General features: G+C 36.6%; 2 protein-coding genes and 1 long non-coding RNA gene across 5 annotated transcripts; 1 reads left to right on the top strand and 2 right to left on the bottom strand.

Moving 5' to 3' along the window:
• Positions 1–8,974: 8,974 nt before the first annotated feature.
• LOC113308570 lies at positions 8,975–12,306 on the bottom strand. 2 transcript variants are annotated; one of them, XR_003339918.1, is made up of 8 exons: positions 12,064–12,306; positions 11,256–11,477; positions 10,904–11,173; positions 10,554–10,653; positions 10,351–10,477; positions 9,938–10,098; positions 9,701–9,816; positions 8,975–9,276 (listed from the first exon to the last, which is right to left on the bottom strand). XR_003339918.1 is itself a non-coding variant. In XM_026557035.1 (8 exons), the coding sequence occupies exons 5-8, from the start codon at positions 10,451–10,453 to the stop codon at positions 9,058–9,060; spliced, it is 519 nt and encodes a 172-aa protein (XP_026412820.1). In that variant the 5' UTR covers positions 10,454–10,477; positions 10,554–10,653; positions 10,904–11,173; positions 11,256–11,477; positions 12,064–12,306; the 3' UTR covers positions 8,975–9,057. The 2 variants fall into 2 exon arrangements, 1 of the variants encoding a protein (XP_026412820.1); XM_026557035.1 differs by having other exon boundaries at positions 10,431–10,477.
• A 610-nt stretch (positions 12,307–12,916) lies between these two features.
• LOC113308579 lies at positions 12,917–15,573 on the top strand. Of its 2 annotated transcripts, XR_003339922.1 has the most exons (3): positions 12,917–13,598; positions 14,692–14,916; positions 15,302–15,542. XR_003339922.1 is itself a non-coding variant. In XM_026557050.1 (2 exons), exons 1-2 carry the CDS (start codon positions 13,122–13,124, stop codon positions 14,860–14,862), a joined length of 648 nt encoding a protein of 215 aa, XP_026412835.1. In that variant the 5' UTR covers positions 12,917–13,121; the 3' UTR covers positions 14,863–15,573. The 2 variants fall into 2 exon arrangements, 1 of the variants encoding a protein (XP_026412835.1); XM_026557050.1 differs by having other exon boundaries at positions 14,692–15,573.
• Positions 15,574–15,743: 170 nt separating this feature from the next.
• Positions 15,744–16,222, bottom strand: LOC113308590. The gene is made up of 2 exons (XR_003339931.1): positions 15,970–16,222; positions 15,744–15,890 (listed from the first exon to the last, which is right to left on the bottom strand). It is a non-coding gene; the product is annotated as an uncharacterized LOC113308590 (long non-coding RNA).
• Between the last annotated feature and the right edge of the window lie 11,535 nt (positions 16,223–27,757).

The raw sequence follows: 27,757 nt of genomic DNA on the forward strand, positions 1-27,757 counted from the left end.
GAGACAGATTTATCTATTGCCGTAGACTTTTCTGTGTGATACAGATTTGTTTATTAAAGTCTTCGACTTTGGGTCGTAGCAACTCTTAGTTATGGGTGAGATCAGCTAAGGGAATAAAGTATGTAGCATCCTGCTGGGATCAGAGACGTAGGAGTATAACTGTACCTTGGATCAGTGTGAGATTGATTGGGGTTCAACTACATTCCAGACCGAAGTTAATTTGGAGTAAGCTAGTGTCTGTAGCGGCTTAATACAGTGTGTGTTCAATCTGGACTAGGTCTCGGGGTTTTTCTGCATTTGCGGTTTCCTCGTTAACAAAATTCTGGTGTTTGTGTTATTTCTTTTCTGCATTATATTTGTTATATAATTGAAATATCACAGGTTGTGCGTTGTTCAATCAATTAGAATATCCGACCTTTTGGTTGTTGATTTAAATTGATTGACACTTGGATATTGGTCTTTGGTACCATCAAGTTATCTCTCTAGTATTTGATAAAGACTCGCAGATTTATATTTTCTTGAGTATATATCAAATCGAGAGATTGAGATATAAACTCTTTGATATACTTTTTTATCTAGATTGAGTCTGACTGTCTAGTTGATTCTCTAGAAAGTATATTGGAGTTTGTCCATACATATTGCTAAGCGAAAATATTGGGTGTGGTTGTTGTACCCCCGCTTTTTCAGCCTCGATCTCGTATCCATAGACGATCACACGAAGTGTGAACCGATTTGTTGTATTGTCTCGACTCAGTCCATAGACAATCACTTTCGGAGAAAGGATTTATAGGTGGAAAAGTTTTAGTTTGAGGTATATTTGGGTACCCTCGTCTTTTCAGTTTGGACCTTTCCAGTTCAGATTATTTAGGATAGGAGACTGACTAGAAATGAGTGCCAATCTAACAACGTTAGAATTTTGCTGAGGAGTTAACTTGATTAGCTTGCCTAACACAAAAGTAATCGCTTCAAATTTACCACCATTGCTGTGAGAGTAACTTTCATGAAATCGTTCTTGAACTTCCATTTGGTATCCTTTCTTTATAGCTTGGAGGGTTTCTTCATCTTTTGCAGCAAAGTCGATGTTGGACTTCTGCATCTCCATACCCCATTCTAGTGCTAGTTGAGCTCCTCTGCTGGCTATATCTGTTCTGCTGAGTCAAATTGCTGGGTCTTTGAAGTTTCTTGCTCCCACACATTGACCTGAGAAGGACAAAGCAACAAAACCAAAGTTAGTGAAAGTTTGTGGATCACCATTAATCATGATATTATTAACTTCCATAATTTTCATGCAGATAGTGATGCCAAATTTCTCCTTGTGATTTCTGGTCAATCTCTCAATTGTCAACTGGTGATCATCTGCATTATCAGTGTAGTAAGGGTTATCAGAATATGCCCAGGATTGTTTATCACTCTGTTATAGGTGCGTAAGTGTTGAGTGATCTTCAGAGTAGTTTGGTCAGCTGTTGGAGTTGAATTCCTGAAGACCGTGTCACATCTGGCTTTCTAGATAAACCAACAAATGGTAGCAAACATAGCATTCCAGCTTAAGTTCGGGTTTTCCATGCAGAGCCAGCTGTTGAGCCAATCATGGAAGGTATTGAAAGCAGTGAAGCGTTGGTGTGACTGACCAAAGAGTTTTTCCCAAACTCTGGAGGCAGTAGGACAAGCCAGGAGCACATGAGTAATGTCTTCTTGAGCATTGTTGTAGAGGGAGCATATGGGATCAATATAGCTCAGGATACTAGCAGACTTGGCATTAATTGGCAGAATTCCATGAGCACATTTCCAAATAAATAGATGAATATCTGGTGTAGTGTCCAGCTTCCAAATTCCCCCCCCCCCCCCCATTGAGCTCTGAAGATATCACTAGCATATTTGTCATTGATTTGTTTATCATATAAAGGTTTCACAGTGAAATTTCCTGTATGAGTTAGGCTCCAACTTATAGTATCTTCATTATTGGGGTTATGATGTGTGGGGATAATGAGGTTTTGAACATCTTGAGTGAACCAAATAGCTAACAGATCCAGATCCCAGTCACCATTGGTATTGATGAGTTGATTGACAGTTGTAAGGTTTGAGGGACAATTAGGGTTTCGTTGGAGGATGTAAGGGTAGTCTTTGATCCATCTATCTTCCCAGATTTGAATGCAGGTACCTTTTCCAATCTTCCAGATATAATGGCTTTGAATTTGAGTTATTCCTTCCAGGATTCCTTTCCAGATCCATGAGTCATTGTACTTAGGCTTGATGTCCATTCTGATGACCTCAGTGTTAGGATAGTGTGATACCTTCATAGTGCAGCTCCAGAGAGAGTGTGGTTCAACAATTAGTATCCAGGCAATCTTTGTGATCATTGCTATGTTGAAAAATTCCATATTCTTGAATTCTAGGCCTCCCAGTTCTTTAGGTTTGTTGACAACATCCCAGGCTATGTAGAAGAGACCTTTATGTTTATTAGGGTCTTTATTCCAGAAGAAATTCCTTTGAATAACATTTATCTCTTTGCAGGTTGCCTTTGGGATCTTGAAACAATTCATTTGATAGATGCTGGAAGTAGAGGTGACAGTTTGGATCATAAAAACTTTTCCAGCAGTTGACATATTGGTTTTCCAACCTGCAAGTCTAAACTTTAGCTTTTCCACACAAGGCTTGAAGGATTGTACTTTTCTTCTGTTGGTGAAGAGAGGAGACCCCAAATATTATTCCTTAGGATTGATTCTTTGAACTTGCAGAGATTGACTTATGAAAAAGCGGGGGTCTAACAATACCACCCAATATTTCGCTTAGCAATCTGTATGGATTAACTCCGAAATACTTTGCTAGAGAATCAACTAGACAGTCAGACTCAATCTAGATAAAAGTATCTCAAGGAGTTAATATCTCTCTCTTGATTTGATTTTTACTCAAGCTAAAAGCAATAGCGAGTCTTTATCAAATACAAGGAATAACTTGGACGGTACCAAATACCAATGTCCAAGGATCAATCAATATCAATCAACAACCAAAGGTTGGATTTCCAATTGATGATCACGAACGCACAACCTGTATTATTTCAATTATATAAAATATAATGCGGAAAAGAAATAACACAGACACTAGAAGTTTTGTTAACGAGGAAACCGCAAATGCAGAAAAACCCCGGGACCTAGTCCAGATTGAATACACACTGTATTAAGACGCTACAGACACTAGCCTACTCCAAGCTAACTTCGGACTGGACTATAGTTGAACCCCAATCAGTCTCCCACTGATCCAAGGTACAGTTGTACTCCTACGCCTCTGATCCCAAAAGGATACTGCGCACTTGATTTCCTTAGCTGATCTCACCCACAACCAAGAGTTGCTGCAACCCAAAATCGCAGACTTGATAATAAACAAATCCGTCTCACACAGAAAAGTCTATCAAAAGATAAATCTGTCTCCCACAGATAAACCCTAGGTTTTGTTCCGTATTAAGATATGAAATCAAGGTGAACAGGAACCAATTGATAATCCAGTCTTATATTCCCGAAGAACAGCCTAGATTAATCAGTCACCTCTCTACAATCCTTCCTGACTACACAGGCGGTTTGTCGAGGAATCACAAACAGTGAGACGAAGATGTTTGTGACTTCTTTATCTTGCCTATCGGAGAACTCTCACGATCTCAAGCCAATCAAAGATTGTACTCGTACGATAGAAGATTCAAGATCAGATCACACAACTACGATAAAAGTAGTATCGGTCTGGATTCACAATCCCAATGAAGTCTTTAAGTCGTTAACCTGGTTTTAGAGAAGAAAACCAAACGTTAAAGGAGAATCGACTCTAGCGAGCGCACTAGTATCACACAGACGTGTGGGGATTAGTTTTGCACAATGTTAGATGTCTCCTTTATATAGTCTTCAAATCAGGGTTTTGCCTTAGTTACAAAGCAAGCCATACTCACGTTAGATAAAAACCTGATTTAGATTCAAGCTAATATTTCTCAACCGTTAGATCGAAAACTTAGCTTGTCACACACACTTGGGTAGACGTTTACTGGGTTTGTGAAAACCATGCCCAAATGTGTACGTGTATGTTGGTTCAACATAGTAACCCAAAAGGTTAACCATATGAGCATTTCATATTAACCTTGTTCTTCTTCACCATAACTAGTTCAATTGACTCAAATGAACTAGTTAGAGAGTTGTTCAATTGCTATGAGATCTTATGTAACTACACAAGACACAATTGAAACAAAGATGATTCGATTCGATTGAATCGGCTCATGAACTTTATAGCCACGGTTTGCATAAAGCATTCCTTAGTAATTTAAGTTTCATGTTCAGAGCACATCTTTAGATCATAACCTCTTAAGCTCACAAACAAGTTTGCGGACTTAAGACAACCGGTGGAGTTTTCCAAACTCAACAGAAAATCTCGGCAAAGATATTTTCACCAGTTCGTAGACTACGTTCGCGGACTGAGTTCGAGGACTTACACGCAAACGAGTTTTTGGAAAATCCCAGCAGAAATTCTCGGTACAAGAACTTCCGTCAGTTCGCGGACTGAGTTCGTGGACTGGGTTTGCGGACTTGGCAAAGCCAATTCCTCTGGTGTCTCTCAATCAACAAAGTTCAAAAACTTCGGATTAAGAAATACATGGTTATGTAATCTAAACTCTCATTCCAATCATTGAGACATTCTCAGAGGACGTTATATAGCCGTTATTCACAGACCGTTTCGCGTCAGAGCAATTCTCAAAGTAATTGAAACTTTTCATGACTTTCGTCACTCGGTGAAGATAAACTTGATTAAAGCGAAACGCTTTACCAACACATGATTTCGAGATATAGATAGGCGAGATATACTCAACTCAAAATATCAAATGTGTATGATCCAGTCTATATAGCATACGACTTTTGTCTCATAAGAAGAAGGAGATAGAAGAGATAGAATTTTGAGTGATACATAAGTTCAAGTCTCCACATACCTTTTTGTTGATGAAGTTCCACGTTCCTTGAGTAAATCTTCGTCGTTGTATGATGAATCGCCATGAATTCCTTGAGCTCAACTACACTTTTCTATCCTATTCCGAGACTTAGCTATGTAGTCCAGAAATCAAGACTCATATGATCAATAACATTGAAAAACATGATTGAGATAGCAACGCATGCGAGGTCGATCGAGCTATGCTCTAAAAACTTATACTATCAGCAATAGCAGGGTCAATATTTTTGCTGAATAAGATGCCAGATTTAGCAAAGTTTATCAGTTGCCCAGAAGATTGACTAAAATCTTGAAAATTTTTCTTTAAGTTGTTGCATTCCTCTTTATTGGATTTGCAGAATATCATGCAATCATCAGCAAAGAGGAGATGGCTGATTGCTGGAGCATTATTGCAGATTTTAGTTCCATGTATAAGATCTTGGGTTTCTGCAAAAACCAGATATCTTGATAAAGCTTCCATGCAGAAAAGAAATATGTATGGGGATAAGGGGTCTCTTTGTCTGAAACCTCTAGAAGGGTTGAAGAAAGTTCCTGGAGAGCCATTGACCAAAACTGCAAGGTTGGTGGTGTATATGCATTGCTATATTAAGTTGCACCATTGTGTGTTGAAGCCCATTTGAAGCATAATTTTGATGAGAAATTCCAGTTCACCCTATAAAAGGATTTTGTCATGTCAATCTTGATGCCCATAGTTGAATTAGCTCATTTTTTCCCTTTTCTGGTATTCATATGATGAATAAGCTCATGGACTATGGAAATGTTGTCAGATATTTGCCTGCCATGTATAAAGGCTGATTGGAATGGGGATATCAGGTTGGGGAGAAGAGGTTTAAGTCTTTGGGCTAGAAGTTTAGAGATGATTTTGTAGGTAGTATTGCAAAGGGATATGGGTCTGAATTGAGAAGGGGTAGTTGGGTTATCAGTTTTAGGGATGAGAGAGATAAATGTGGAGTTCATCTCTTTTAGGAGGAATCCAGTAGTGAAGAAGTTCTGGATCATGGTAATAATATCTTCACCAACAATTTCCCAATTTTCTTGAAAAAATTTGGTGGGAAACCATTTGGGCCAGGAGCTTTGTCTCCTGCCATGTCAAAGAGGATAGCTTTGATTTCAGTAGCTTCATGGGTTCTTAAAAGATTGTTATTTTCAGCATTGGTGATAATGGTGGGGATGAGGTTGATGATGGATTGGTTGATGGCTATTGGTTCAGCTGTGGACATATGAGCAAAGTGGTTTGTAAAGCATGTGGCAATTTCCTTACTGTTATGTAACCAGGTGCCATCTTCTTTTTGAATTGAAACAATGTTGTTTCTTCTGTATCTTTTCTTAGAAGAAACATGAAAAAAGTTGGTGTTTCTATCCCCTAGTTTTATGAGTTGCTCTCTGCTTTTGGTTTTCCAGAAACATTCTTGAACATTCTGTCAGTGCTCACTTTTTTATTGGCTTCTCTGATGTCACGTCCTCTAGAATTATTGAACTGCTTATTTGTGATCCATTCCAAATGCCGGAGACATTCTTCCAGATTAGTCTTGATATTTCCATAAACTTCTTTGTTCCAGGTCTTGAGCTTAATTTTGATATCTCTTAGTTTCCTTGCTATTTTGATAGCAAGAGAGCCTTTGTGCTTAGTCTTCCAGCATTCAGTTATGATGTCTTTGCATTCTTGATGTTATATCCAAGGACCAAAAAATTTGAATGGGATATGTCCATGTCTCCAATTGGGATTGGTATTGAGGATGATTGGGTTGTGATCTGAGCCAATGGCAGGGAGGTTGAAGATTGTTGAATTTGGGAATAAGTCTATCCATTCCTCAGTAGCTAAACCTCTATCAAGTGTTTGTTTTGTAAGATGAGTTCTTAGTCTTCTGTTAGTCCATGTGAATGGACACTGAGTATACCCCAAATCAGTAAGATTGACTTCCTCCACTTTTTCCAGAAAAATGTTAGCTTCACAAGAATTTAAAGCATGTTGACTAAATTTTTCATGTTCATGTAAAACAAAATTTAAATTCCCCATCGTCAGCCAAGGAAGATTATTGTGTTTGCTAGTATTTTCTATCATTTTCCAAGAATGAAGTTTATCTAAGGTAGTATAAGGACTTCCATAATAACCTACGAATAGCCAAGGGTCCCCTATACTAGGTTGCACAATAACACTAATGTGATTATTAGAAAAATCTTGGATGGTGACAATTAAATTGGTTTTCCAAGCTAAGACAAGGCCTCCTGCAGTTTTATTTTTTCCTTTAGGTTCTACAAACCAAAAGTTAGTGGCTCCTATGTTGCTAAGGATAGATTTTAGATTATCAGTTCGTTGTTTAGTTTCACACAGAAAGAAAATATCAGGATTCTGTTTGTTCAACATGTTGTTCAGATGTCTACTAGTATGAGGTTTTCCTAGTCCTTGACAGTTCCATGACATGATAGAAAAAAATTGCCAGAAATATGAGACCATTGGATATAAGAAAATAAGGATGATGTATCCTATGCATTGGAATTTATGGATTTTGTTATTGATATGGGTTAGAGCTAGGAATATTAAAATATATTAGAAATAAGCCATGCTTACTGATAGAAATTTGAATGGGGATAAGCATTTTAGTAAGAGTGTAGGATTGTACCTTGGGGGTTTGGAATGGGTTAGTTCCCACAAGGTTGCTAGTAGTTAGGTTGGTCAGATGATCTTCTTCCATATCCATATAAACAATGTAATACGGGAAAGGAAAAACATAAGACACCAATTTTCCCAAGACTGCTCATGGGAAACCAAATTACTTGGGAGCGTACTAAAGTACAGATAAGACAAAACATTCATTGTCTTTGGGATGGTACACTTCCAAGCAATTCAGAAGTGATAGGGCTACCGCGGGATTATCCCGACAGATAATCCGCCTCTCACAATTTGGCGGTCCCCGTCCCACCCAATCCCACCAAGAAAATAGGGGGTCCCATCATTATGTTAGAGGCGGGATTATCTGTCGGGATAATCCCACGGTAGCTAAATCATTTCCGCAAGCAATTTGTACCCGTATTAGTAATCTTGAATTTTCCAAGCATTCCCTTCTAGGTTGCACAGACGCGGACGTGAAACACTACAAAATTCTCAAAAAAACTAGGACACGGACATGTATATGCACTAAGGAATGACCCGTGTCGCATCACACCGTCTCATTTTGGGGTGCTTTGCTGTCGCCCAAGCCCCACAGTTCGCTGTTTTTTTCAATAAAAATTTAACTGAGGATTTTGTTGTTATATAACGATTAGTCAGAACCTCCACTACTGTTCATCAATTCAATTGACAAAGCAATAACTTCAATTGACTGAATACCATCAAAGTTCTTCAAATATGGATGAAAATTGAGAATGTTTTCATTTTAAATCGATTCGATAAAATTTCAATGGGTCAATGTAATTAAAGTTCAGGGGATTTTTTTGTAGCTGTGGAGATAATCGAAGGGAGGTTAGAATACAGTGGAGTTCCCATAGAGAATGAAGTGTATGGTGTTAGTACCCCATTTCTTGATGCGAGCTATAAGAGAAGGCGATGATTGAGATAATGGAACATCATTTAAAAATCCATGGTAACACTTCTATTTGATTAAATTTAGTCAATATCGATTTTGGTATGTGTTAAATGATATTTTGTGCTATGATTTTGGTTTCTTAGATTTTTGAATGTGAGTTAATCAATGAATATTTGGGTATTCTATTGGGTTCATTTATAGGGCACAACCTGTTTGTGAAAAAGTCTGAATGGTTGTATAATTGATTCATTGAATTTATGCAGACAAAGCTCAAAATCATGAAAACACCAACTCTTTTTGGCTTGTGGTTCTATGACATACCAAACCTCAAAAAATCATGCTACTGCGAAACAAAGCAAACTGTCCATCTCGTTTCTGCGTGGTAAAAAATATAAAAAGAAACTATCCATAAGCAAGCATTTGGTTTCATGATTTTTTGAATGAAAAAAACATGCAGCAGATAGTGCCTGTGACTATAACAAAAGAGACTAAAAATATTTTGGATGGGAAATTGTGCCAGGAAAAACAGAGTTACAAAGTGTAAGAGATGCAGTAATAACTAATAAACCATCATTACATCAACAATGTCTGTAACCCCTTCAACTTTCACAGTCGCAAAAACACCTTTGCCTAGAAGAGCAGGGGAGTTAATGCGGGTGACGGTAAAGCTGATCGGTATTTTATGTTTCATGTTGAAGGAATTGATAGTAATTTGGAAATCAACCGCTTGCTGAAGTATCTGCAAGAATCCAGATATTACCGCAGATTTTGCATTATCCTGCGATATTAAGAGTTGAATGTAACATTAATTTGATGGATGAACATGAAATAATAAGACATAAATATTTGGGTCTATAAATATCAATCTCCTCAGGTATTCAATTCAATTTCTACTCTAAACTCTCTACTTAACTCTTTTAATTTTTTCAATTTCTATACTAAACTCTCTACTTAACTCTTTTAATTTTTTTAAAAATTACCGATTGAGAATTGATTTACTGTGTTTCCTTAATTTCATTTTTCAGATGAAAGACTCCCCAAATCTTTCAAAGATATTTACAGATGAAAATAAAAAATGGGTTTATGATATATAGGTATGCACGTATGGGTGGACCAAAACTCAATCGCAAAGAATGCAAGTTTGCCGGCTAATGTCATACACAAAATATATCATCAAATCCGAAATCTAGAGACGGGTTTACCTCTGAGGCTCCTATGAGCTCAGCCGCGGTAGAACGGACCAATTTATGGACTTCACTATCTAGGCTACAAAGACTGTGGTGCCAGTGGGTCCTCCGCCTCAAAGCGGACCATGAACCTGTGATACAAAAAGGAACAAACCTGTGATACAAAAAGGAACAATCGACCCGTGCAGTGGTTAAGTGATGGATAGCTTTCGACATTTCTGAATCATTGAAAATTAGGTTCTGAGTGATTACCTTGCAATGGCATTTCAACTTTGGCTTCACATTTAGTGCACCAAAGGTCTCCATCATCACCCATAACCTTCTTGCTACACCGATGGCAGGCAAGATAGTGCCAACCATTTTCTATCAGCACATGGGTGGCGGGTTGCATTACATATGAGAACGTTAGAGGCCTGCATATAAATATGGACAAAAATAAAAAATGAAGTATTGGTTTATATAAGCATGCACACATCTGAATATGGCTTTCATTATACACACAGTGACGGCAGCGAGATAAGATTGATAATGAAAAAATCACTGCTTACCAAGTAATCTCTGAACTCGTGAAGTGGAGTGAAATACAAAATTACACATTATAGTCAATTATTCTTATCAAAACCTAATTAAATGTTTCTTTTAAACCTAATTATCCCTTGGGATACCTTGGTAGTTCTTAACAAAAGTGGAGCACACAACAACCAACACAGCACATGGGACGAAGTTGCAATCAATTGGGTCATACCCTACTTGGCGGCAGAACCCCATAGAGCAATTTTCATAGTTGTGCCCCTGTGGAAGGAAAAAAGAATTTGATTATGCATTGGCACTAACGGATTCATTATTTGTAAAATCAAAGTGCGGTCACCTGAGATTTTCAATTGTGATCTCGCGCATTCGGCTTGATTGCCCACCGGACCTTTGAAGCACCTGGATGTTGGTCACTGTTTTTAAGAAACCTACGACATCTGCATCAGAAAGGTTGCAAAGGTCAAGAAAAAAAATGCATGTGTCACAGAAGTTAAAGTAAAATTTTGTGCTACGTAAAATACATTAGACCCTTCAAAAATACTGTCAAGTTGTCATGTTACCGGTGGTTGAATTGAAAATGCTAATCATGTCGCGATCATGCTATGTGGAACTTCTAACGGTGATTAGGTGCAAATATGGTCATCAAAATGAGAAACAACACATGGATAGTACTCAGTTTCAATTTACCTGTAAGATGTATGTTCTGGAGGTTCGATTCTATGGCCTCAAACTCAGTGAAACAGAATTTCTGGGGAATAATGGACACAGAGTAGGCATCCAATGCAGAAACGGAGGTGGTGCTCCGGAAGAAAGCCAGCTTCTCATTGTGCGCAGGACGGAACTTGGGTTTAGCAGTGGTCAAGTGTAGTTTCTGCATAGAGTACAGACCTCCCTCCCGAATCAGCTTATCAAACTTCCAAATAAGATTTTTGGGTATGACCGCATGTAACTCTTCCCCTATACCAATCAACGTGTTAGCGCATCACAATTTTTAAATGGTGTATTTAAATTTAGGTGCCTATCTAGTCTGGATTGTTACCTGCTTATCAACAATAACCATATCAATGCTGGTAACGTCATTGGTCGACATGAAGTCCAGTTCTTCCCATTTCCGGGTAACACGGACGATAACGATGCTTTTTTTTCCTTCGTCAAGCGATCGTAAGCTCTTGAGTGTGTCCTGGCCCCTGGGTGGCTGAGGGCCCAACCTTCTGAATATTGCAGATAACCTGTGACGCCATTTCTGTCTTTGTATGTGAAGCTACATGCATTTATACCAAAGATCAGAGTACAATTCAAAAATTATGGTTGATCAAAACAGTTTCACTGAACATTAGCACATAACTACAGTTTGAATTGGACGATAATACTTTCAATTGAGATGGTGTATCGATTGGAAACAAATTCCCGAAATACTGTAAAATAAAAATTAACATAATTGAGATTAAATTCTTTTTTTTTTTTGGAATTTTTAAATAAAAATAAGAAGCAAGCGATTCTGTTAATGGACATTGAATCTAGATAGACCAAAAAAAGGAAAATCAAGTGCGATTTTTATCTACTGGTGCTAATTGAATCCATGGTTGCATCGTCAATCACAACCATCACTAATCAAGAAAAAATATCGACAGATGTGTTGGGGCACCGCTAACGATGTCAGAGCCTTAGACCCTAACTTGCTACCGTAAAAGATTACAATGTTCTCGCCAATACTAAGCTCGGAAAGAATTACAATTAATCGACAACACCAAACATAAGTGGAAACTCTAATGAAATTTTTTTAAAATTGTTTTTGTCAAATAACTTTGATAGAAACTGTAAACGGAAGGAAGAGAGCAGAAAATTACATATTGAACCGGTGAGACTGATGATTTCCTGTGATTTTCTGAGACAATTTATAGAGGCAGCATGCAATGAAATTCATGGCGTGCGTTTCTTTTGGTTTAATTTCACCAATTAATCATTCCGAACGGAAATCAAATTATTAGGGCAAACCTAAAATTGTTACTTATTTCAGAAGCTGTGAAATTGGTTGAAGGGGAATTTCGAGCGATCATGAGATGCTATTGGGATAACAGAATTAATGGATATGGGAGATTCAATCACAAATAATGGAAGAAGTGAATCGTACAGAGTAAATAGAGGCTTTGGAGTTTGTGGGCCATGATAATAATGTGTAGGTGGCATTTACTAACGACAACCAACGATAGCCACATGATCAAATAAATCTGGGAGGGAAGGGACAGATCACAGCCGTAAGTTGATACAAAGGATTTATCACAGCCGTCCCGTGACACAGCATACACTGTTGTGTAAGCATTTATTTATATATTATTTTTATATATATAATCATGTATTTATACAGCAAAGTCAAGTATTTTTCGACCCTAAAAATTAGAAAGTGACGCTATATGTGTATAAATTTCGAAAGAAAAAAAGAAATCGTTTGTTTATACACGTCGAATGTCAAACAATCAGTCACTATTAAATACATGACACAATTAAAATGTATTCTTAGATTAACACATGTCCAACTAATGTCATTTCCAATTACAAAATCCTAATAAAGACCTAAATTATTGATCTAAATGTTTGTCTTTCTTCATTAGGTTAATAATAATAAAAATAAAAAAAAAAATTTAAATGAAAATATTAAAAAAAGCGCCGGACACACGTTATCCAAACCAGACGCGTAAATTGGTGCGTCGGACACGGCTCAGGAAATGGAGTGTCCGTGCAACCCAGATCCCCTTCATCGTTCTCTTTCCTTCTTTACTAAGAAAAAGAAAACCGCCGAAGCTTTCCGCGGACATTGTCATCGATTAATTATTAAAATCGTTACTTCCTTAAAACCCTAACATTTTCTCAATTCAACTGAAGAAGAACCCAAAATCTTACAATTATCATGTCTCGTTTGCACACAACCTCACCTCGTTTATTTCTTGTACTCTGTCTAATTCTTTCAACTTCATTACTACCTGCCGAAGCCGTTTCTTTTGGACAGTTACGAACCCTAATTTCACTAAGCAACTCACTAATGAATAAAGTGTCAAATCTTCGAGCTTCTAGAGGGGATTATCCAGGATCACAAAGAGCTAAAAAGATAGCTGATCAATTAAAAGGAGGAGGATTAGGGCTTTATAAAGGAATGTGGTCAATGGGTATTGACTATTTGAAGAACTATGCTTGGAGAGATGTGGGTTCATCAATGGACATGTTTAGAGCCATTTCTGAAATCAAAGATATTTTGATGGGTTTGAATGAGTTGACTCGGTTGAACTCGGATCAAGAGAGAGCTGCTTGGGTTGTTAGAAATTATCAGAAATTGTTTAGTATCTCTAAATCAATCTTGTGGAAACTCCTTCAAGTGTTTCGCCGATCGGTATGTATAATATTTCATCTCTGTAAAAGCATATTTGTTATCAAAATTAGTAGGTGTAGTATAATTACCGCATTTATAACCCAACTTAGAATAATATCTGTTGATTTAGAGAAAATGATATGGAAAGCTAGGGTATCAGGTTGCAACATTAGGAAGCCCCTGACTTGCAAAAATCGATTTGAAGTGGTGCAACTATTGTAATTGAGGTCAAAACTAACTATAAAGAAGTATCAGAGCATTATTTAAGCTGCACAATCACTTTTGACTGGCTTCTGTTAATCAAATTCGTTCTCCTTATATGTGTGTACAGTGTGCGTTGTTTCTGAACAAGTGGTGGGTTAGTTAGTGTCCAGAAACTAAGAAAATTTGTTGAGTAAGAGATACTAATAGGAATGTTACCAGTGTGTTAGCATCACCTTTTGGCTAGTCAAACACCAAAACTATATGGCATCAACATAGAGAAGGACCTATAGTCTATAAGGGATCGAAGTTGTCACCAGTAATGGTGCTTGCTTGACTAAACAGTTTCCATTAGTATGTAACGAACTTACCGAATAGAAGGAATTCGACTTCAAGTACAAAGTTTTTATTTTTTCAATATTGCAATTTATAGAATAGGGAAGAAGAGATATGGCAACCATGTTAATTTTCAGTCTGTCATACGATGGTCTTCTGGTCAAAACTAACTATCAAGTATTAGAGCATCATTTAAGCTGCTCAATCACTATTGACTGGCTTCTGTTAATCAAATTCATTCTCATTGTATGTGTGTTGTTTCTGTTTAAGTGGTGGGTTAGTCAGAGTTTAGAAAGTTAAGAGAATTTGTTGAGTAAAATATGCTAATTGGAACGGCACCAATGTGTTAGCATCGCCTTTTGGTTAGTCAAAACACCAAACTATATGCGGAATCAACATAGAGAAGGACCTAGTATTCTTCATTTCTTTTCCGTGAAATGGTGTAATTATCTGGTCGTAACTTTCAAAATAAATGTTGTACTTGATACAAGTAAGAGTTCTTTTTTCGTGTCAATCCTCTGTATTGCATGGTTGTGAAACTTTGTTTTTGTTTTGCTAATCTGTTGATGGTCTTTAGGGTCCTTTGAGAGAGGTTGTACTGATATTGCAAGAAGAGATCGAAGGGGGCTTGTTGAAGGACTGCCTTGAATTGGGAGCAAATGACTTGAAAGGATTGGTTCAAATAGTAAAAGATCTCGCGTTACAGTATTCTACTGCTTCTTCCAGTAGCAGTCGGGCCGATCTGTAGTTGAATATGGATCACACTGTATCCGACAGAAAGCGTCTGGGAGGAGCACATATGGTAAGTTTGAATTTCACTTTAGTCAGTTATTGGTTTGACTATTTTGCCTAGGTGGAAACTATCTTAAAAGTGCTTTTGAGTGGATGCTCCCCAATGGTGAAGATCCGACCCTTGTAATTTTCTGGAAAACTGTAATTTGGCGACCTGTCCTGAATTAGCAATAATTCCACATATCCTCTTGAAAAAACACACCATTGATTATTTTGGTTGTGGGGCTCAAATTGATGTAAAATGATCCGAGGTATGGAGCCTCCCCCCAGTTTATTGGTGCACAGAATAGTATAAGTTTTGTTGAGGTGGCACATTGTGAGGGAGAGTGACTAGAAGACTTTAAAGATTTCTGCATTTGCTTCTTGTCTTACTTTTACATTTTACATATTGTCAGATTTTCGCTCCACCCATTGACGGGAAACTGCGGATGAATGATACATAACTGAGCAACTCAAAACGAGAAGCCATGCAATGAGTGAGTGAGGATTTTCATCAAACATCAAGAGGTTTTGGCCCCTTCCGACCCATATAATCAAGTGTAGATGATTTTGTTCGGAATCCTGAATACGAATTTATCAGGAACTGTGAATTTGGACCTCAAATCAGTTAACATAATTGGATATTGTATGAATCCATAATTGGAACTGAAATCAGTTAACTTCATGATGTTCCCACTGTCTCCATTTTTCCTTTTCACAAAAATACCCTTCCGGATTTTCTATTTTTCTTCTTAAACTTACGTAAAAAAGGAAATGTACAAAGGTTATATTAGTAAAATAATGACATAATGGATCCAAGATCGAATCCCACTGTCTCCATTTTCCCTTTTTTCTTTGTTTTTTTTTTACCTTTTCTCTCTTTCTTTTCGCATCTTTAGAGTATCTCTCTTTCGTATCTTCAGAAGAGAGAAAGACAACCTGCGTTTCGATCAGAATAGCGACAACTGATATCGTATCGATCCCTAAATTGCACAAAACAACTTCCTGCAAATGACTGAAATTTTCTATAAAATTGATGATCATGTTGTCATGTTATTTATATAAGTAATTAGATGACACTAACCTGAAGAACTTTGATTTGGGGAGAATTGTTTAATCCTGTGAATTGAAACCAAAGACAGATGTGATCGGTAATCTGAAACTTCATGTAACGATAATTTGTTCAATTGAAATCGGGAAAAAAACCCTAATAACGTTGTCGATCGATGAAAACTGTTGGATTTAATTGATTTTGATCGATACGATATCAGTTGTCGCTATTCTGATCGAAATGCAGGTTGTCTTTCTCTCTTCTGAAGATACGAAAGAGAGATATTCTAAAGATGCGAAAAGAAAGAGAGAAAAGGTAAAAAAAAAAAAAAAATGGGAAAATGGAGACAGTGGGATTCGATCATGGATCCATTATGTCGTTATTTTACTAATATAACCTTTGTACATTTCCTTTTTTACGTAAGTTTAAGAAGAAAAATAGAAAATCCGGAAGGGTATTTTTGTGATGTGAAAAAGCTTCACCAAAGTGAGAGCTTCACCAAAAAAAGGGGTCTTTTCTTTATTATAATAAGATAATTGATAAGTGATAACAGTTGGGGGTTTATCTACTTGGGGATCTTGGTAGAACTAAGTTCCTGGCATATATTTTGGATTATTTTCAATGTTAATTGTCATTTAAGCATCTCTGGGGAAAAGAAAAAGGTTCCCTGGAAATCGGTCGATGGGGTTTCTACGCGATATCTGATACATTTATGATAAAGTTTGCTTAACAAAATGTCTTGGAGTCAGAATGGCTACTGGTCTATCCAGTTAAGCCACTGTTTACACCCACAGTGCGGACATTTTCTGGATGAACGTATGGAATTCAATAATCATGACAGCTTTCAAGCAGAATTGTGTCTTCTCAGACCAAAGCCGCTCTAGTGATGTATTTTTCCGATGTCCATACTAATTCCAGTTAGAAAACTTAGTACGTACATCAGTTTATCAGTGAGTTTTGCAGTATCAGAGAAGCCTACCTTGAGGAGTAGGTAGAGGCTGGATGAATTGATGGAAGTTGTCTGGAGTTGGGTGAAGAAACATTAGTGTCTAAAAACCACATTGTCAAGATTACAAGCTGTTATCGAATATCGAAGTGCAAGCTGCGGTGTTGGACTTGTATACATGTTACTCTCGGTAGTAATAAATGACGAGGTGGTAGTTCATGAAAGACGACTAGGGTGGCAAGTGGCATCTATTATAGTTGGTAGTTGAGTTTGCCTTCCGAAAACAAGGTCACTTGTCTAGGATTGAAAAATGTGGAGGATCATAAATGACAATGTCATAAACGCATGATGGAATCATTCTGTTTCCCATTCTTGCAGAATATACATGTTCCTTTACATTGTAGGCGAGGCAGGACAATCAACAAAGTAGTAAAAAAAACCATCAAGTGTTTCTTCGTGTAGGTGAGCAAATCTTGCTATTAGATTTATCAGTCTCTTGATAAATTTGTCCACGTATACATATTTACATAAAAAAAGATAATATCAATCACTACCATTACTCAATGATCTAAACATGGAAAGAAGATTAGTAAATGCAATCTAAACATAGAAGGAAGATTAGTACATGCAAGATAATACGTGATTGATGTTATGCAAAGAAGAATATGGAAAAAAGATCAATGCATGCAGAGAAGATTATATGTGATTAAAAATATGTTGTAATTATATTTAATTCCTTTGATATATTTATAGTATTAGGATCTTTACTCTTGTTATGTAACAACAATCAGTATATATACATAATAAAATCATCAACCTTCACACTGTTGCGTGAGAAACCAAAACTTGTGTTACCCAATTTTATTTATGGTAATCTAGAGCTAGGTTTATTTTTTTTTCCCCTACAACATCATTATCATGACTAACAGAGGCGATCAATCTTCCCCTTCGACTGTCATTCCAGAGAAGGATACTGGTTTATCTCCTACCAGTCCCTATTATGTGCATCCTTCTGATAATCCCACATCAGTCATTTATTCTCCCTTGCTCACAAGTGAAAACCACTGCACCTGGAGTCGAGGTATAATGAAGGCACTAAGTGCAAAAGGCAAACTAGGATACATTGATGGAACGGTAAAAAGGTCAACTAATGCATCAGATCTTGCTCACTGGACGAGATATGATGACTTAGTAGGTAGCCGGATCTCTAATTCCGTGGATCCAGAAATCCGTTCAAGTACTCAGAACTTCCCCTCGGCATATGAACAATGGTTAGAAATGAAATCTCGTTTTTCTCATCATAATGCCTCAAAGTTATATGCTATCAAACAATCTATTGCTTTGTTGAAACAAGAGAATCTGAGTGTTGCTATGTATTATACCCGGCTCAAATCACTCTGGGATCAATTAGATGCTTTTCGACCCATTGAACCTTGTATACGCGGAGCAGGTAAGAACTATATGAGTCATCACAGTCAGGATCGCTCCATGGAGTTTTTGCAGGGTTTGCATGATAGATTTTCATCCCTGCGTAGTCAAATACTTCTTATGGAACCCATGCCAACACCTGCGAAGATATATAACCATGTCAGGCAGGAAGAAGAACATCAAGGACTCAATTCTTCTTCCATTCCTTCTGTGGACTCTGCTGCCCTGAATGTCTCTCGCAGCTTCAATCCTCGTCAGTCAAGGCCTTTTCAAAATCCTGGAAACAACAAACGACAACGACCCTTCTGTGACCACTGTAACAAACACGGTCACACTAAGCAGACCTGTTGGAAGCTTAACGGGTACCCAAAAGACTTGCCCAAGCCAAGGGATTCAGAACCTTCTGTGGTCGCTGCTATCACTCAAACCCCGGATGTTGCACCAGCTATAAGCGCTGCCCAGTATACACGCATGTTATCTCTACTTGAAGTTGATAATGATCGCACTGATGTAGCACCATATGCTCATTTTTCTGGTATGTCTCTTTCATGTTCTAATGATATTTGGATTATTGACAGTGGGGCAACTCATCATATTTGTTCTTCCTTGTCTTTTTTTCTTCTCATCTTGTGGTTAATAAACCACTCACTGTTCAGCTACCAGATGGTACACATACATCTGTGACACACATTGGCACTGTGAATTTATCTCCTCATGTTCAATTGCTAAATGTATTTCATATTCCGAGTTTTAAGTTCAACTTAATCTCCGTTAGCAAACTAACCAGCACATCTAATTGCTATGTTCAGTTCTCACACGAATCTTGTGTGTTTCAGGATCGTCAAACCAACAAAGTGATTGGATAGAGTAAGCATGTGGCAGGCCTATATCACTTTTGTTTTCAACCATTTTCTTTATCATTAGCTGCAAATAAGCCTGTTGATACATGGCATTGTCGTCTAGGACATCCGAGTGTGGATTGCTTTAAGTTTTTATCTCGTAATTTCCCTTTCATTAGTTCTTCATGTAGTCATGGTTGCGATGTGTGCCATCGTGCTAAACAGACTCGTCTCAAGTTTAATAAAAGTATTTCTTTGTCTAAACATCCATTCCAATTGATTCATGCTGACATATGGGGACCGTTCTCAACTCCCTCTCTGACTGGTGCTAAATATTTTTTGATAATTGTGGATGATTATTCGCGCTGCACTTGGGTATTTTTGATGAAATCCAAGTCAGAAACTTTAAAATATCTTCATTATTTTTTCAACTTTTTTGTCAAACAGTTTGGTCGAAAGATCTCTACCATTTCATCTGGTATCAATTCGTTGATTATCCCTAAACTCCAGACTTTCCGGTCTGATAATGGATCCGAGTTCAAATCCAATGAACTACAATCATGGTTTCACCAACAAGGAATCTTACATCAAACTAATTGTGTGTATACTCCGCAACAAAATGGCATTGTTGAAAGGAAACACCGCCATTTGCTCAATGTATCTAGAGCATTGCGTTTTCAGGCTAATCTTCCACTTCGTTTTTGGGGTGAATATGTACTTGATGCTACTTATATTATCAACAAGTTACCAACTCCTGTGTTGTCTCATAAGACTCCACATGAAATTCTCCTGCATAAACAACCAGATTATTCATCCTTGCATGTAATTGGCTGTCTTTGTTTTGCAAGAAACACTCAAATTTCTCACAAATTCGATCAACGTGCCAAGCCTGGCATCTTCATTGGTTATCCTTATGGTCAAAAGGGATACTCTATTTATGATCTAGAATCAAAATCCATATACACGTCCAGAGATGTTGTATTTCATGAGAATACTTTTCCTTTTCATGATGCTGTGAACAAACTCAATCCCACCTGTTCTGTACCTGTTCAACAATCTGAGTACATTGATTTCGATCCAATTTTTTCATCTTCATCTTCGCCTGTATTCTCCCCTGACAGTTCACGTCTGTCAGGTCCCAGACCTACCAATCCTGAAACTCAGGATTTCTCTCATTCTGGGATTCCACCTCATCCAATCTCTACGGATCCAATTGGTTCCCACACTCAGGAGTCCTCTACCGTATCTCCAACTCCACGTGGTTCTTCCACTCTGGACCCCTCCACTACATCATCATCTCCACGTGTTTTTCCTAACTCTGACGAGTTTTCTAAATAAAGTTCAACAGACACTTCTGTCACACCAGTTGTGGTATCTCATGCACCATCATCATTACGTATTGATTCTTCACGTACTTTAATCTCGTCTCATCCTTCTGAGACTTCAAACTCTTCTGTGCTGCCAACACCAGTTGTGAATCCTAGGCCAATTCGTTCCAGGAATCCGCCTGGATACTTGAAGGACTATCATTGTGCTGCAACAAGCTGTCCCTCTACATCAGTCCACCCCATGACTGATTATCTATCATTTGATACTTTCAATCCAACTCATAAAGCTTTTTTGGCTGATGTTGTCCTCACAGCTGAACCAAAATCCTTTTCCCAAACTATTCAATGTCCTAAATGGCGCGCAGCTATGGCCAAAGAAATCCTTTCTTTACAAGAAAATAATACTTGGGTTGAGGTTGATTTACCACCTGGTAAGACGGAAATTGGATGCAAGTGGGTCTTCAAAATCAAGTTTAATTCTGATGGCACCATTGAACGTTACAAGGCTCGACTTGTTGCAAAGGGTTACACTCAACAAGAAGGTATTGATTATTATGATACTTTTGCACCTGTCGCTAAGCTTGTCACTGTTCGTGTTTTATTGTCAATTGCAGTAATCAAAGGTTGGTCTCTCCATCAGTTGGATGTCAACAATGCATTTCTTCAAGGCGAGTTGGATGAAGAAATTTACATGAAAATACCTCCTGGTTTAGCTCGCAAAGGTGAGTCTAAAGTTTTTCGCCTTAATAAATCTCTCTATGGCCTTAAACAAGCCTCTAGGAAATGGTTTGCCAAACTTTATTTGGTTTTGTTAGCTGAAGGCTTTACAAAATCTCTATGTGATAATTCTCTCTTCACATATAATCGGGGTTCTACCTATATTTTCGTTCTTGTCTATGTTGACGATATCATCATCACTGGCACAAATGATAACTTCATTTGTTCTCTTAAATCACGTCTTGCCTCTCATTTTTCCATTAAGGATCTAGGTCGCTTACAATATTTCTTAGGAATTGAAGTCTCTCGATATCCTAAAGGTATTTTTCTCTGTCAAAGAAAATATGTCCTAGATATTCTAAAAGACTCAGGTCTCACTGGAGCTCGTGTTTCATCTTTTCCTATGGACACGCATATTAAATTGCTCCCTACAGATGGAAAAGCTTTAACTGATCCAAGCTCTTTTCGTCGTCTAATTGTCCGCCTTTTATATCTCACTGTCACTCGTCCTGATATTACATACGCAGTCAATTACTTAAGTCAATTTATGCAGCATCCACATACAACTCATCTTGATGCTGCTCACCGTGTCCTTCGTTATCTCAAAGGTACAATTGGACATGGTATTTTTCTCTCTTCTTCCAGTGTACTCTCATTACATGGATACACTGATTCGGATTCGGAAGGATGTCCAATTACTAGAAGATCTACTACAGGCTATTTTGTTTCCTTAGGTTCTAGTCCTATTTCATGGAAATCAAAGAAACAACCCATTGTTGCTCGCTCTTCCGCTGAAGCTGAATATCGTGCCATGGATAATCTTACGGCTGAACTTCAATGGTTATGTTATCTTTTCAAGGACTTGCATATTCCTTGTCCTTTACATATCACCATCTCCTGTGATAATCAAGCTGCAATTCACATTGCCAAAAATCATGTTTTCCACGAACGTACGAAACACATAAAAATTGATTGTTACTTTATTCGTGAGAAGTTACTGAACGGGTCGATTTTGCCAAAATATCTCCCATCTTCTGATCAACTCGCTGACGTTTTCACCAAGCCACTAGGAGCACAACAATTTGGGCGGCTGGTTGGCAAGTTGGGCGTCCATTCAGGCTCTCCCGCTCCAACTTGAGGGGGGGTATTAGATTTATCAGTCCCTTGATAAATTTGTCCATGTATACATATTTATAGAAATAAAGATAATATCAATCACTATCATTACTCAATGATCTAAACATGGAAAGAAGATTATTACATGCAATCTAAACATAGAAGGAAGATTAGTACATGCAAGATAATACGTGATTGATGTCATGCAAAGAAGAATATGGAAAGAAGATCAATGCATGCAGAGAAGATTATATGTGATTAAGAATATGTTGTAATTATATTTAATTCCTTTGATATATTTATAGTATTAGGATCTTTACTCTTGTTATGTAACAGCAATCAGTATATATATACATAATAAAATCATTAACCTTCACACTGTTGTTAATTTTCTCTACGTGGGTTTTATAAAAAAATGAAACCTATTCTGAGGCATACTCATTTTTTTGAGACATACTCATCCATTATATTATCTAGGGTGGGTTTATAAAGGGTGTCTAAAGGTAGTGTAATTACATATATATCCATAAATAATTTCAATTTTTCATAGTTCCCTTATCCTCAAAAACCTAAAATTAAAAATCAAAATAAACTTTAAACTTAAACATTTAGGACTCCAATTCAATAAAGAAATTAATCAAACAAAGGAAACACGAATCGAAGTGAGCGATGTTGGAATGCGAAATCCAAATCTCAATTGCTCTTAGATGTATTTTAGAATGTATGCGTAACAAACCCATCTTGTTTTTGATTGATTTTATTTTGTTTGATCGGTAGAATATGATTTCAAAGATGAAATTAGGGTTTTCAGAAGATCAGTTCGGCTGATCTTGCAGTATCAATTTTGATCCGAACTTAGTGTGTGATTTAGAGAAACACTATGCTCGGCTAATGCGACTTTACAATATATTCAGTCGAACCTCAATTTTCCAGCCGAACCTCAATTTTTCAAGCCGAACCTAGTGGATGATTCAGTTTTTGAGTGAAGTTCGGCTGATAACTTTTGAGTCGAACCTCTGTTTTTTTGAAATTATACCTAGGTTCGGTTGACAAGTTATCAGCCGAACCAGGTATAATTTCAAAAAAACAGAGGTTCGGCTCAAAAGTTATCAGCCGAACTGTTCATCTGGTCAGCAGATCTGGGTTTTAAAAATTCAATTTTTTGACAGATTCAACTTATAAAAGGAAATTAAACCTCGATAGAAGTTTACCTCTGATTTGAATCACACATTTTGGTCACTTCTAATCACTAAAATCTCAAAAGTCAAAACCCAAGCTTTTTTTCTTCACTTCTTCTTCTTCCTCTCAAAAATCCCAACTCTCTCACATAAATTTGATTTTTCTACTAATTCACCACTAATAATTTAATGTTTAATCAATCCTTAAAATTCATAATTAATCAATTCTAATCATAATCATTTACACTAATTATATAAGGGTAGTTATTCCATTATCAAAAATGGTGGATGAGGGGTGATGTTGTTTTTTATTTAGTGACCCTATTTTGGCATTATCTAGTATGCCTCAAAAAAATCTAGTATGCCTCAAAATAGGTTTCAAAAAAATTAGGTGCTAGACAATCATGTGGATGTTGTAACCATTTATGATTCAGAAGGAAATTCTTTTTTTTCAGCCCACAAAAATCTTAATCTATACTCTATTTTCCAGCCATGCTAATTTTTGAAAATTTCAAATTAGAGTAGTAGTACATAATGGATCAAGTGAGTTGGGGTTTGGTGTGATTTTTTTATTTATTTAAAAGTTTACTTAATTTGTATTAAAATGTTTTATTGTTTAAATTTATATGCTTATTTTGTTATCTTAAAAATCTTCGAACATCAAAAAGTTAAAATCAAGGTCAAACATTCAAATTAAAACAAGATCACAATTAAAACGAGATCACAACACACTTAATAAGAATTAAAACTGGAAAAAAATGATCAGAGTTGTCGAGTTTTGAAGAGTTATATTATATATACACTCTCACATGAACTGCTAACATATACAACCACCCCTAAGTGATATATTAACAGTTACAATCCCCTACGTGAACGTTAACATTTATGATCGCCCCACATGTGTCTCAGCAAAATATTCATTTTCTTTTGCATATTTAAGGTGCATCACTTAACCTTGGCTATTAAATCAAATAATACAAATGATACCATTCCAGAAACTATAGAATATCCTCTAATAGGTGGTTGGATATACTTCCAGAAGTTGTTTTTCAATTTAATTAAGTCGAAATTTCGGAAGTTAGTTTGGCGACACAATTTGAATATAAATTTTAGAAGAAAAAGAACTTACTTCTTGTGAAGCGGACTATTTTTGCTTATGACTTTCGGGTTCGACTTTTGTTTCTGATATCCAGACATGCTGTAAAAATTATAAGGTTTGACCTAAAACTGATTAATATAGAAAACGACAAAAAATAAGCTCGAAAGTTCAGACAGACAAACAATATTTTATTTCATATTTTTGTATGAACTTTAGGATCATTTTTAGTCATTTTCTCATATGAATTGACATTAGTTTAAAACTAAAAAGTTTAGAGGATCTTCTCCCGTTTTCAAATAGTGGCATCATTTGCATAATTTGGTTTACTAGTCAATGATAGATGATTATTTGCATGATGTGTCTCAAATTTAAATAATAAACTGAATGTTTGCTAAAAATATATGCAGTGTACGTAGACGTGTATATTATCTAGAAATTTGAGATGACATTAGCATTTCATGCAATGCAGTGTTTTTACATGTATGTGAGAATAAATCAACCGTACAAGTAATTTCATCAACGAATCATCAATTGCAACTATATGAGATATACCCTCAATGAGATCCAACAATATTCTCTCCATCTCGAAATAATTGATACATTTTTCCTCGGTCCCCAAAAAATGTTTAACTTTTCTTTTTATATATGATATATTTCCGAGCAATCTTTTATAACAATTAGTGCTGTGAGATATTGTTCGGGTAAAAAAAAATCTTTTATAATTATTAGTGTTGTGAGATCTTATTCCAGTAAAGATAAATAATTTGATATTCATGTCTCCACTCGTTCTGTAAAGCTTATGTCTGTTACTTTGAAAGACTTGTCACTTTTAAGTTTTGTTATGTTGATACACGTAAGTGTGCATATATAATGAAAAAAATAAAAAATCATCATTTCTCATATTTCCATGAATATCGCTCAAATAGAAAAAAAGATATTACGACATCAAATAACGTTATAAAACTAATATTGTTGATAATTGCTTGTACCACGAAGTTTGCTACATGGAAAGTGGGTCAAGCAGGTCTTCATCCCAGTGAATCCTAGTCTAACTGGGACTAAACAAATAAGAGGACCTTGGGATGTATCTACAAAATATTAGTAGCTCGATCGGATAATGTATTTCCAAAAAGACCAGATATATTCTATCTTCAAGATAAGATTTATATGGATGATAAGTGCGTCACGTACTTGATCAAACTTAAAGATATGAATGAACTTCTACGATTACTAGTCTGGGTACATAGTCATAACCTAATTATCATAATATATTGTTTAAATTTTTTTAGTTTCCGATCCAGATACAAAATATTTATTTAATTATCTTTAAATTGAGGATGAACTTGGAAGACAGCTGGTTCAGGTACATAATCAAAATGAATCCATATAATTATAAGTATGGATACATATCCTCTACAACCTATAAATGGAGATGAAATCCCATCTTAAAAGCAACACATTTTCTAATCATTTTCTCGTCACAATACCTGAATTGAGCTTTTACTCACTTGAGCATCGGAGAATCCTGCAGCACCCCACCCCCCCCCCCCCCCCCCCACACACACAATCTTCATTCTCCTACAACCATTAGAGAGTTAAAGTATTTATCAAGAGTGAACAAACATCACCAAATCAAACAAAATCTCGAGGATTTGTAACAATATTTTTTCTATAAGATCTTTGACGCCCAACATGGGGTAGAATATTCAGGGAAAAAATAGGAACCGAATGATTATATCATAAAAAAAGTTTGAGAACAAAAATACAAATGTAAGAATATGAGGAACTCGAAACACTATTGATCATCCACCTCGAGAAGTAGTTGAAATTGAGCATCACTCAGTCGAACTCGGTAGTATCGGTATCTCAAGTTTGTTGTTAATGTTAGATGTGCAAAACTATATCTTGATTTCTAGTCTACTAAAGTCAAGTCTCAGACTAGGACTAGAGCATGCTAGTTGAGTATCAGATATCACCGAATACATTTGAAGATTGAAAACTGAAAACAAACGGAGGCATTTGGGAGAACTTCATCAACAAAGAGGTATGTGAAAGACCTATCCTATTAATTATTCGTGGCATCCACCATTCTATCTTATGAGAGTATGTCGTATGATTTTAGTAGATTTAATATTGCAAAGAAAAAATTTCGAGCTCAAACTTATCTTGGTTAAACTCTCGAAATATGACCCTGGTAATAAATGTTCATAGATTCTTATCAATTTTAGTTAGAACAATTTATTGTTCACAAACTATTTTTGTTTGAGTTGATCATTTGGAAATTTTCTAAGCAAACAGTACAAATTGTCTATGGCTATTGGAAATGCTTCAAATTAAGCATGAGAGAATTACTGAACTGCTTGGAGCAAGGGACGCATACCCAGTGTGGATACTTATTCGATCAAAATTTCGTGAGCCTGTATAAGTGTTCATACCAGTATGCATTCCCTTTACATATGAGTTCGGGAATAAAGGGAAATACGTATACTCGATATGCATACTGAAAAAATGGGGGTATAACAACCACACCCAATAATCCGTTCGGCAATCTGTATGGACTAAACTCCAACTTAATTCCGAGAGTATCAACTTAAAAGCGAGACTCAATCAAGAATTAATTCAAAGAGTTTATATCTCTTTCTCAATACAATCAGAAAATCAAACAAATAGAAATCTGCGAGCCTGATTGATATGAGAAATAACTTGGATGATACCAAAAACCAACGCCCAAGCGTCAATCAAGTTCTATCCAACAAACAAGGTCGGATTTATCAACAGATTGATGATAGGTGTCTAAAACACCTTTATATTTATCTATTGTTTATGCTTTCTTTGCGAAGTTTTCTTGTAAATTATGTATTTTATGTTTAATTTTGAGTTTTAGGTACTTTGGAGCAAAAGAAGAGGAAACGTCGTTTAAAAGGGCTAAAGTGTCATTTCATGTGCAACTACTGTTGGAGGCGAATTATTTCTCATTATTTTCTTTTATTTCTTCATCTCTATCTGAAAAACATGTCGGCTTTAGTGATGCAAGTTATGTCTGAAAAGCATGGAAGTTTTAGTGATGAAAAGAATTGAAGAAAAGAAGTGGATATGAGAGGTAAGAGATGGCTGCTCGAGAAACTACTAAAGGCACCCCCAGAAATGACCCGGGGGAGTTGATAAAGGCA

Source organism: Papaver somniferum, chromosome 1, assembly GCF_003573695.1.
Source record: "Papaver somniferum cultivar HN1 chromosome 1, ASM357369v1, whole genome shotgun sequence".
NCBI classification, from domain to species: domain Eukaryota; kingdom Viridiplantae; phylum Streptophyta; class Magnoliopsida; order Ranunculales; family Papaveraceae; genus Papaver; species Papaver somniferum.